The sequence below is a fragment of the Chrysochloris asiatica genome, unplaced genomic scaffold, assembly GCF_000296735.1.
Source record: "Chrysochloris asiatica unplaced genomic scaffold, ChrAsi1.0 scaffold00135, whole genome shotgun sequence".
NCBI lineage: Eukaryota > Metazoa > Chordata > Mammalia > Afrosoricida > Chrysochloridae > Chrysochloris > Chrysochloris asiatica.
The window spans coordinates 9,424,488-9,434,448 of record NW_006408653.1 but is presented as its reverse complement, the minus strand read 5'-3'; the positions used below and the strand labels follow the sequence as shown (position 1 = coordinate 9,434,448).

At 39.9% G+C, this 9,961-nt stretch overlaps 1 protein-coding gene across 1 annotated transcript in view; it reads right to left on the bottom strand.

Annotated features, from left to right (window-relative positions):
• The window catches only part of CCDC39 (coiled-coil domain containing 39), a 98,429-nt gene that overhangs the window by 56,722 nt on the left and 31,746 nt on the right, over nt 1-9,961 (bottom strand). The window contains exon 9 of the mRNA XM_006869824.1: nt 9,495-9,627. Within this exon, the coding sequence (XP_006869886.1) occupies nt 9,495-9,627 (133 nt within the window). The remainder of the gene's footprint in view (nt 1-9,494; nt 9,628-9,961) is intronic.

Here is a 9,961-nt window from a genome sequence, read left to right as displayed (position 1 = left end):
CTTGAGTCCATCGATGCTGCCACCTGGCCAATCCATCTCATTAGGCATTAGAGAGATGCAAATCAAAACAACAATGAGATATCACCTCACACCAGCAATAACAGTAAAGATCAAAAAAGTAGAGGACAACAGATGCTGGCAAGGATGCAGAGAGACTTGGACATTCCTGCATTGCTGGTGGAATTGCAAAATGGTCCAACCAGTCTCAAAAGCAATATAGTGCTGCCTCAGAAGGATGAAAATAGAAATACCTTATAATCTAGCAATTCCTCTACTTGGTATTTACCCACAAGAAATACGAGCTGTAACACGAGTAGATAATAAGCACAACAATGTTTATAGCAGCACTGTTTACAATAGCAAAAAGATGGAGACAGCCTAAGTGCCCATCAGTTGAATAATGGATAAACAAACTGGGGTACACACAATGGAATACTATGCTACCTTGAAGAACAATAAGGAAGCTGCAAGCTACCACATAATATGGATGAACCTTGAGGACATTATGCTATGTAAAATTAGTCACAAAAGGAGAAATACTGCATAGGACCATTATTATAAAAGATAAAGAAAAAGAACCCACCCTAAAAGGGGGAAAAATAAAATTATATATAAATTTGCTGATCATCAGGATGTATAGGATGAGGAGAGGGGAAGATAGAGCACAGGATAGGGAATAGACACAGTATAGCTTGGGTGCTGGGGGAGGGGGGACAATAAACAAGAAGGGTGAGGGGATTGGAAGAACAAAACGGATGGGAGAACAGTTAAGCAGGTTTGCATGGGCTAAGTGGGACAGAGGTAAATGATGAGGTATGTACAACTTTGGAACAACAGGGCTCCAGGATACAGGGGTTGAGGCATGGTTTGAATGGGTAAAAGAGGGGAATAATGTTAAGATGCTTGGCTGTCTTTTGAATCTAGGTTTCCCTTGTCTACCATTGTAAAATATACTCTTGAGGGGAAGAGAAAGGAACAGCCAGAAACATCACAATAGAAAGCTTGTAAGTCCGTCTTCAGCCTATAACTGATGGTAGTTCCTTAAAGGGGGCCAAAATTTGCCCAGTGAAAGAGGCTTCTTGTGGAGCCTTTGCATTGCATAAGACCATAGGTGGAATCCTGAACCCCTTCCAGAATCATCTGAGTTGGGAAATTTCCACTTGAAAGGATAAATCGATTAGCCTGGAGTGGCTAGAAGAACAGCAGATACTTCATGAAAGAAAGACTGGCAGGAAAAATCAAAAACAATGGCAGTCTGACTGTTTACTACAAGAACAAGTAAGCTGTTCACCTGGGAACCATCAAGGCAAGTGGTGAGGTCCCCTCAGAGCAAACTCTCTTCCAAGACTAAGATTCAAGGGGAATACAAGAGCAGGCATGTGGTCTGGCTGGTTACCATGTTGGTCCCTGATATGGGGAAGAGGGGGTAAAACAGCAATGAAGTTGTGAGCTAAGTCAGACCACATTCAATAGACTCCTGTGAACCCAGGTGGAGACCTGGTTGGCCAGCAGTATGGCAAGACCTGGGGACTCCTGGGCCCAGAGACGGTGACATGGCCACAGAGGACTAGAGCAGAGAGTGAAGCATTCAGTTGATATGAAGTGAGAGGAGATGCACAAGAACACCCATACTTGCAGATAATACCCACTTGAGCTGGCTTCAATGGCTGGATGATCAGAACTCAACTAGAAAAAGAAAGAAGGGGGGGGGGGAGAGTAACCCGCTACAATTTGATGAACTTTACCTATACTTATGGATGTAGTAGCTCAAAAAGGGGAACAAATCTTTACAGTGAGGCTCACTCCGACCCCCTCAGTACACAGGGTTGACAGGGATGGCAACTTATACATTGGCTACCAAAAAAGGGGGTGGGGGGTGGGGAGGGCTATAAAGGTAAGAAGTGACTGGCTTACAAGCTTTCAAAAGGGAGCCTAGTTCCAGATGGGGCAGGGGAAGGTAGAATATCCACTGAATGGTTTCCAATCTTTTGGGACGGGGCTAATAAAAGGAGATGTGGATAAGACTCTTGTGGTACAATAGTGAAGAACTGCCATCAGGACTGACTGTGAAGGTTGGAAATGTAAAGGTAGATGTTCTCGATATTTTCTAACAAAAGAAGGAGAGGGATTGATTTTTCAACCCAGGAGTGGCGGTTCCTGGGATGATCAAGTGAGAAGAGTGGAGTCCAGGACCCTACCCAGTGACACCAGAAATGGAGACAGAGACAATGACATGGACAGATGGAGTGGCTGGGGACATTGGACTCAGGGAATGAGAGGGGCTGTGTGCTGATGGCCAGGGGGCAGGCCTGTGGGGGTATTCTTTGGTTATTTGATGATGCACAGAGGGGACTGTAATCATTGCAATGAAACAAAATATGATAAGATGAATGTAAAGCTGATGTTCTCCCATGTAAAACCATATAATTCACAATAAAAACTTTAAAAATTGAAAAAAAGAGAGAAAGAGAGAGAGACTATTGGTAGAATTATGAACTTCAAATGCAATTCTTTTGATTGATTAGAAGGAAGTGAGGAGAGCTATAGAGAGACTCTATCAACTTAAAGAATATATTTGGCTAGAGCGACAGAAGATACATCTTCAAAGAAAGATCAACAGGAGAAACCCAAAGCAAAAATAGCAGTATGATTATCTAATACAAGAATAAGCAAGTTGTTCACCGGGAAGCCATCAAGGCAAGCAATCAAATCAACCCGTCCCCACCCCCGATGACTAAAACTCAAAGGGAACACATGAGCAGGCATGTAAGTTTGCTGGCAACCACACTGGTCTACTGGTAAGTGGACATGGGGGAAAGGCAGCAATGAATAAACAGACTGAGTTCAACCCTGTTTCATAGACTCCCATTGACCTAGAGATGAGAGAGAGAAGAGGAAGGGCTGGTTGGTCCAAAGTGTGGTAAGACCTGGGGACACCTGAGCCCATGGTCAAGGACATAGCCACAGAGGACTACAGCTGAGAGTGAAGCATCCAGCTGGTCTGAAGTGAGGGGAGATGCACAAGAATGCCCAAACTTGCCTCGCCTCAATGGCTTGATAATCAGAACTCAACTAGAGGAAGAGTAAAAAAAACAAAAACATTTTTGATAAAGGAAATGAGTGTAAATTGCTACAATTTGGTGAACTTGACCTATGCTTATGGATGTAGTAGCTCAAAATACCAACCAACTGAGAGGGAAGAAATCTTCACATCAAGGATCAATACTATCCCCTCTGTATACAGGATAGATAGGGATGGGCAACTTAGACATTGGCTACCTAAAATGAGGGAACAGTAAGGGCACAAAGTGACTGGCTTATGTATTTTCAAGAGGGAGTTTAGCTTAAGAGTGTGCAGAGGAAGGTGAAGACTCCACTGAATAGTTTTTATGTTGTCTAGATGGGTCTAGTGAAAAGAGATGGGGATAAGATTCTATGATTCAATAGTGAGTAATTGTTATCATGACTAATTGTGACTGTCATAACTGTAAAGGCAGAAGTTCTGTAACAACTTCCTCAGAAGTTGCCTCCAAGAAAAGGATTATCCCTGGAGCAGCACAGAGATCAGCAGAACTGTTCAAAAGAACACAGGAAGCAAGGCTGCACTGGTTTCAATGGATAAAGTCACAGTCTCCTAGGTTTAAAAGAGTTAGCTCATTATCAGTTCAGTTCTGGAGTATGGGACTGCCATTCATGAGTGCCAGGGGAATGGAACCTATGCCCAAAGCAGAGGGGGCAGGGCTGATATGCCCAAGGGGCAGAAGAAGGAAATCTACTAGGGTCAAGGGTATGGGGCTGACACATAGATGAACTAGAAGAATGGGGCCACACAGAGCCAAGGAAGCAGATTTGTCATCCCAGGAGACCTGTAAGGCTAAGTGAGCTAAAGCCCAGGGCTGAAAGGCCTCCACCTAGAGATTGGAGAGTGGGGCCACTATCCAGATGGTCTCAGAAAACATAGGATTTTGTTTTTAAAGTTTTTATTGTGAATTGAGTGATAGTTTACATGGTAGAACATCAGTTTCACACTCATTGCTTCATGGCAATGATTCCAATCCCCTCCGTGAATCATCTTTCAACAGTATTTGCTTCTATTACCTCTGAGTGTTTTTGTTTTTTTTTTGATGTACACAAAAACACTCAGGAATATATAATCATTTTAACAACCAAAGGTCACATTCTGCAAGCATGCCTCCTGGCTGCCAGCACACAGCCTTTCTCTTTCCATGAGTCTATAGACCCTTAAACAGCTCTATTTCTCTGTGTCTTCATCTCTGCTCCTATCTCTGGTGTCACTGCTTCTCTAGATATGGTCCCACATTCTCTCTTCTCCCTTGATGGTCCTAGGGTCCTTTGCTCCTGTAATGTAAGATTAACTACTCCCCCCTTTTTGTTACAGAACTTCAACCTTTATTGTTGTGACAATCGCAATTAGTCATGATAACAATTACTCACTATTGAATCATAAAAATCTTTTCCCCATATCTTTTCACCAGACCCATCTAGACAAGATGAAAACTGTTCAGTGGGGGATTCTACCTTAGCCCGCACACTCTGAAACGAAACTCTGTCTTGAAAACTTGTAAGGCAGTCATTTTGTGCCTTTACACACACGCCCCCCGCCCCCATTTTAGGTAGCCAATGTCTAAGTTGCCCGTCCCTATCAACCCTTATACAGAAGGAATAGGGCTGATCTTTGATGTGAAGACTCCTTCCCTCTCAGCTGGTATTTTGAGCTACTACATCCATAAGTATAGATCAAGTTCATTAAATTGTAGCAATTTACACTTGTTTCTTTTATCAAAAACCTTTTTTTTTTTAATCTTCTAGTCGAGTTCTGATCATCAAACTATCAAAGAGAGGACAAATGGATATTATATACAAGTTTGCCCTCACTTCATATCAGCTAGATGCTTCACTCTCGGCTCTAGCCCGCTGTGACTATGTCTTTGTCCATGGGCTCAGGAGTCCCCAGGTCTGACTACACTTCAGATCAACCGGCCCTTTCTCTTCTCTCTCTCATCTCTAGGTCAACAAGAGTCTATGAAATGTGGTTGAACTCAGCCTATTTCTTCATTGCTTTCTTTCCTCTCACCAGCAGACCAAAGTGGTCACCAGCAAGCTTACATGCCTATTTATGTGTTCTCTTTGAGTTTCTGTCTCAGAAAGGGGTTTGTCCTGAAGGGACTTGATTATTTGCCTTGATGGCTCCCCGGTGAACAACTTGCTTGTTCTTGTAGTAGCCAATCAAATTGTCATGCTTGATATTTGGCTTTTTCCTGCTGGTCTCTCTTTTGAGAAGGATTCCATTCAGAGGATTATTGTTAAGCCTTGAGAGCTATTGCAATTTGTTCTGGATTTGGGACTTGCTTGGTGCAAATTCTCCCATTTGGAATGGAAATGTCTACCTTGTGATTATTCTACCTTGTGTACTTTGGAAACAGATTTACCAAATGGAAACAGATTTCACAAATTCACAACACAAAGAAGACATTTGTCCCAGCATAGACTACATTAAAGTTTCACCCATATTTGATTTAGATGATTCAGAAGATGAAATTTTGGTCTTGGAATTGACTTAAAACATTGGGGATGAATTGATGCTATAGACGTGTTGTGTATGCAGCAAGGACATGAATTTGAGGGCCTGAAAGGTAAAATGTTACAGATTAAATTATGTCCCCCCAAAATAAGTGTTATAAATCCTAACCTCTATGTCTGTAGTTATAATTCCATTTGAGAATGAGTTCTTTGTCATATTGATGAGGTAGAATTATTATAAGGTGTCTCTTGAGTCAATCCTTACAAGAGATAAAAAGAGCAGATTAGGCAAGCAGAGATGGGGAAAGAGAGATGCCAAGTCACATGCTGACTGTCCAGAAGCAGAAGTTCAAAGAAAAAAATCATTTGTCCAGAGCCAATAGAGAAAGAGGAAATTGAAATTGAAATCTTTCAACAAACTGAAGCAGCACTGAAGCCACTCACTTAGGTATGCCAAGAAATCCGGAGGACATTTACCTGGTCAATTGACTGGAAGTGATCCATATTTGTGGCCATTCCAAAGACAAGTGACACAATAAAATGCAGAAATCATGGAACAGTATCATTAATGTCGCATGCAAGTAAAATTTTGCTAAAGATAATACAAAATCAGCTGAAACCATACATTAACAGAGAATTTCCAGAGGTTTAATCCAGATTCAGAAGTTGATGTGGAGCAAGGGATATCATTGCTGACATCAGAGAATACCAGAAAAATGTTTGCCTGTGCTTTATTGACTATGCACAGGCCTTCGATTGTGTGGATCATGACAAGCTGTGGACAACACTGTGAAGTATGAGTATTCCAGAACACTTAATTTTACTCATGAGCAACCTGTACATAGACCAAGAGGCAGTTGTTCAAACAGAACAAGGGAACACCAAATGATTTAAAATTAGGAAAGGTCTGTGCCAGAGTTGTATTCTTTCACCATACTTATTCAGTCTGTATACTGAACAAATGATCTCATAAACTGGATTATATGAAGAAAAATCTGGCATCAAGATTGGAAGAAGACTCAATAACAATCTATGCAGATGATACAACCTTGCTTCCTGAAAATGAAGAGGACTTAAAATATTTGCTGATGAAAATCAAAGACCACAATCTTTGGCACCTAAATGTAAAGAAAATAAAAATCCTCACCACTGTACCAATAAACAACATCCATATAAATGGAGAAAAGATTGAAGTTGTCAAAGACTTAATTTTTCTCAGACCAACCATCAATACTCATGGAAGCAGCCATTAAGAATTCAGATTTAGGCAAATATGCTGCACAAGATCTCTTTAAACTATTGAAGAGCAAAGATGTAAATTTGAAGACTAAGATGTTCATGACCCAAGCCATGGTATTTTCAGTAATCTTATATGCATGTGAAAGTTAGACAGTGAATAAGGAAGACCACAGAAGAATTTATGCATTTGAATTATGGTATTAGGGGAAAATATTAAAAGTATTATGGACTGACAAAAGAACAAACAAATCTGTGTTGGAAGAAGTACAGCCGTTCCTTTTGGAAGCCAAGATGGCCAGACTTAGTCTCTCATACTCAGGACATATTATCAGGAGGCATGAATCCCTTGAGAAGGATATCATGTTTGGAAAAGTGGAGGACTGGATAACATAAGACTCTCAACAAGATGGACTGGCACTGTGGCAGCAGCAATGGGTTAAAATGTAGCAATGATGGTGAGGTTGGTGCAGGACCGGGCAGTGTTTCTATCTGTTGTGCATAGGGTCTCTATGAGTCGATACTGACTCAATGGCAACTAACAACAAGTAGGCAAGAAAACCCCCAACAAGAGGAAATCACAATCCTGAGCACACAGTTCCACCAGAGGACAATCAGTACACATGTTGCCAATCTTCTTCTTTTTGAATTCTGTGAATTTCTTCCAAAGTGTCAGGTATTTAAAATGCTCTGTGAGCAAAAGGGCTATTTCACATGAAATTCAAATTCAGGCTTTACAGTTTCAAATCCGTTCTAAGATTGGTCCATCTCATAAGCAATTGTAAATCATGCTTCCAGGGTGAGGGGATACTCAAATTAAAAAAAAATTTTAATAATTATCTTTCAATCCTTTTCTTTAAATTTAAAGAGCAATCTTTACTGTGCTTTTATAAGGAATTAAATGAAAAAAAAGCTCATTAAATAAGAGTGGGTAGATAGATCTTAATTAGGGAGCTATGATCTATCAACTAATTAACAAGCAATTGTCAGTGATTCATCCTGTGCTTATCACCAGGATTTTAACTAATTTACCTAATAGTTTAATCATCGATTCGAGATTGCTATTTGACTTCATTAAGGAATTTTAAACATATAACAGCACACTGAAGAAGCTGAGTGAAACCATTCGTGATATAAACCTTAGCAAACAAACTCACCATCTTCAGTAGCCTCCTTTAAAAAAAAAAAAAAAAAAGAAGCAAAGGCAAGAAGTAGTGCCTACAATGTCAGGTCATATTTATAAGTCATTTAAGTCTTTTCCACTTCCTCAAAAATTGGCTTTAATGTCACCAACATGCCAATTGACAGAAGAAGGAGATACCAGAATTATCAGTGACAGTTCTTAAGAGTCTGGTTTCCATTAAATGGTGCCAGGCATTAAAGAGAAAACAGACGATTAAGAAATACCAACAATGAATGTAGACCACTGGAGAAAAATGTGACCATAAAAAATGAGCTTTTATTTCATTTAATTTAGTAAATTACATGATTTACAATTGTTTATGAGATGGACGAATCTTAGAACGGATTTGAAACTGTAAAACCTGAAGTTCATGTGAAATAGCTCTTTTTCTCACAGAGCATTTTAAATATCTGACACTTTTGAACAATCAGGTAAAAATCAGTTGTAAAACAAGGGCGCTTGGAAAAAGACGTATGCAATATACCAACATGTTTCATGGATGAAGGCTTGTTAGGCACTGGGGAGGAATTGAGGAGCTACTTTTAAAAAAAATCAGAAGTTAAACACTGAAAGTGGAGCTGCCGTACAGTGAACTACTTCATTTGTCTCTTTTAGCTATAATCTCTGTAACTCCCACCATACTACTATTTCCTGATGAATCTGGTTAAGAGGAGGTGGGGGAAGATGATGATGGATTATATTAATGAGTGATTGATAACAGAATTAATTGTGAAACTTGGAACTCTAATGTGGTTATAAAATGAGCTGTCTCAGAAGAAGAAGGATTTTGCTACCATCAAAGAAGAGGAGCTAGGACTGGAGCACGTCCTTTGGACCCTAAGATCCCTGCCATTGAACCAAGAGCGAGGGCATAAGACAAAGAGATAGATTTCCTGGCCCTCAGAGCAAATAAAGCTGACTGCCTTTGGGGAGGAAGCTTGTTTGTGCAGTAGGGTGCCTCCAGGCACTTAATTGGGGAGTTATGGTTGGCTGACCCATGAAGCACCCTTGGGCTGAGTCTATTGAAGAGTGGAGTGTCCTTTGGGCATTCATCAGCTTTGTAAAATTGCTGGAGCAGAGCAGAGGCCAGGCCAAACTGTTGATGGCCTGAGAGAGGCCTACCTGTGGGCACAGCAGAGGAAAGGCTGTCCTGACTAGGAGAATAATGCCCTGAACATTTTTGACCCTGAAATATAACCAATAACCTATTAAGTCCCATAACTGTAAATATCACCCCTGAGTTCTGTGTGACCGCCATAATGAATTGTCAAACCCAGTTGAGTAGAGCTCGTTATGGGAAAGACAGTTGATGCCACACTCTTTTACAGGAGAAGATGAAGAATCAAAAGGTCGTGAATGTCTTCCAAACCATACCCCAAAATAATTCTGACAATTCTTATGATCATACCAGAAAGCTGAACCTCTTAAAAGATCTCCCAACTGTCTGATCCCAAGAGTTTATGAATTCACTATTGCTAAATTTGCTGTGATTAAAAAAAAAAAAAAAAAAAAAATTAGAACCAACTTTATTTACCTTTACACTTTTTTCCTCTTCCTTTAACATATCTTCCATATTGGTGGCTTTCTCTTCTACAGACATGGTTTTCTCAGTTATCTGCTTTAATTTTCTTCTAAGATTCTGATTCTGATGTTTAATTTGATTTAATCTACCGAGAGTTTATATGGAAAAAAGTGTTTTTTAAGTATTTAATGCAGTGGAACATGAAATAGTTGATCCTAAGACTTCTTCATATAATTTGAAGGGTTTTTTGTTGTTGTTGTTATAAACATTTTTATGATCAATACATACTTAAAATGATAAATCAAAACAGTGCTATTTCCTTTACGAGCAAAAGTTGTATGATATTTTTAAGTTTAGTACATTAATAAGTCACAGGATGCAGTTTTTTACTCCCTCATAGATTTCAAGCCTTGGAAACCCTATACATGGTCACTATGAGTCTAAACCAACTCAATGGCACAATAGCACTTAACAACAAC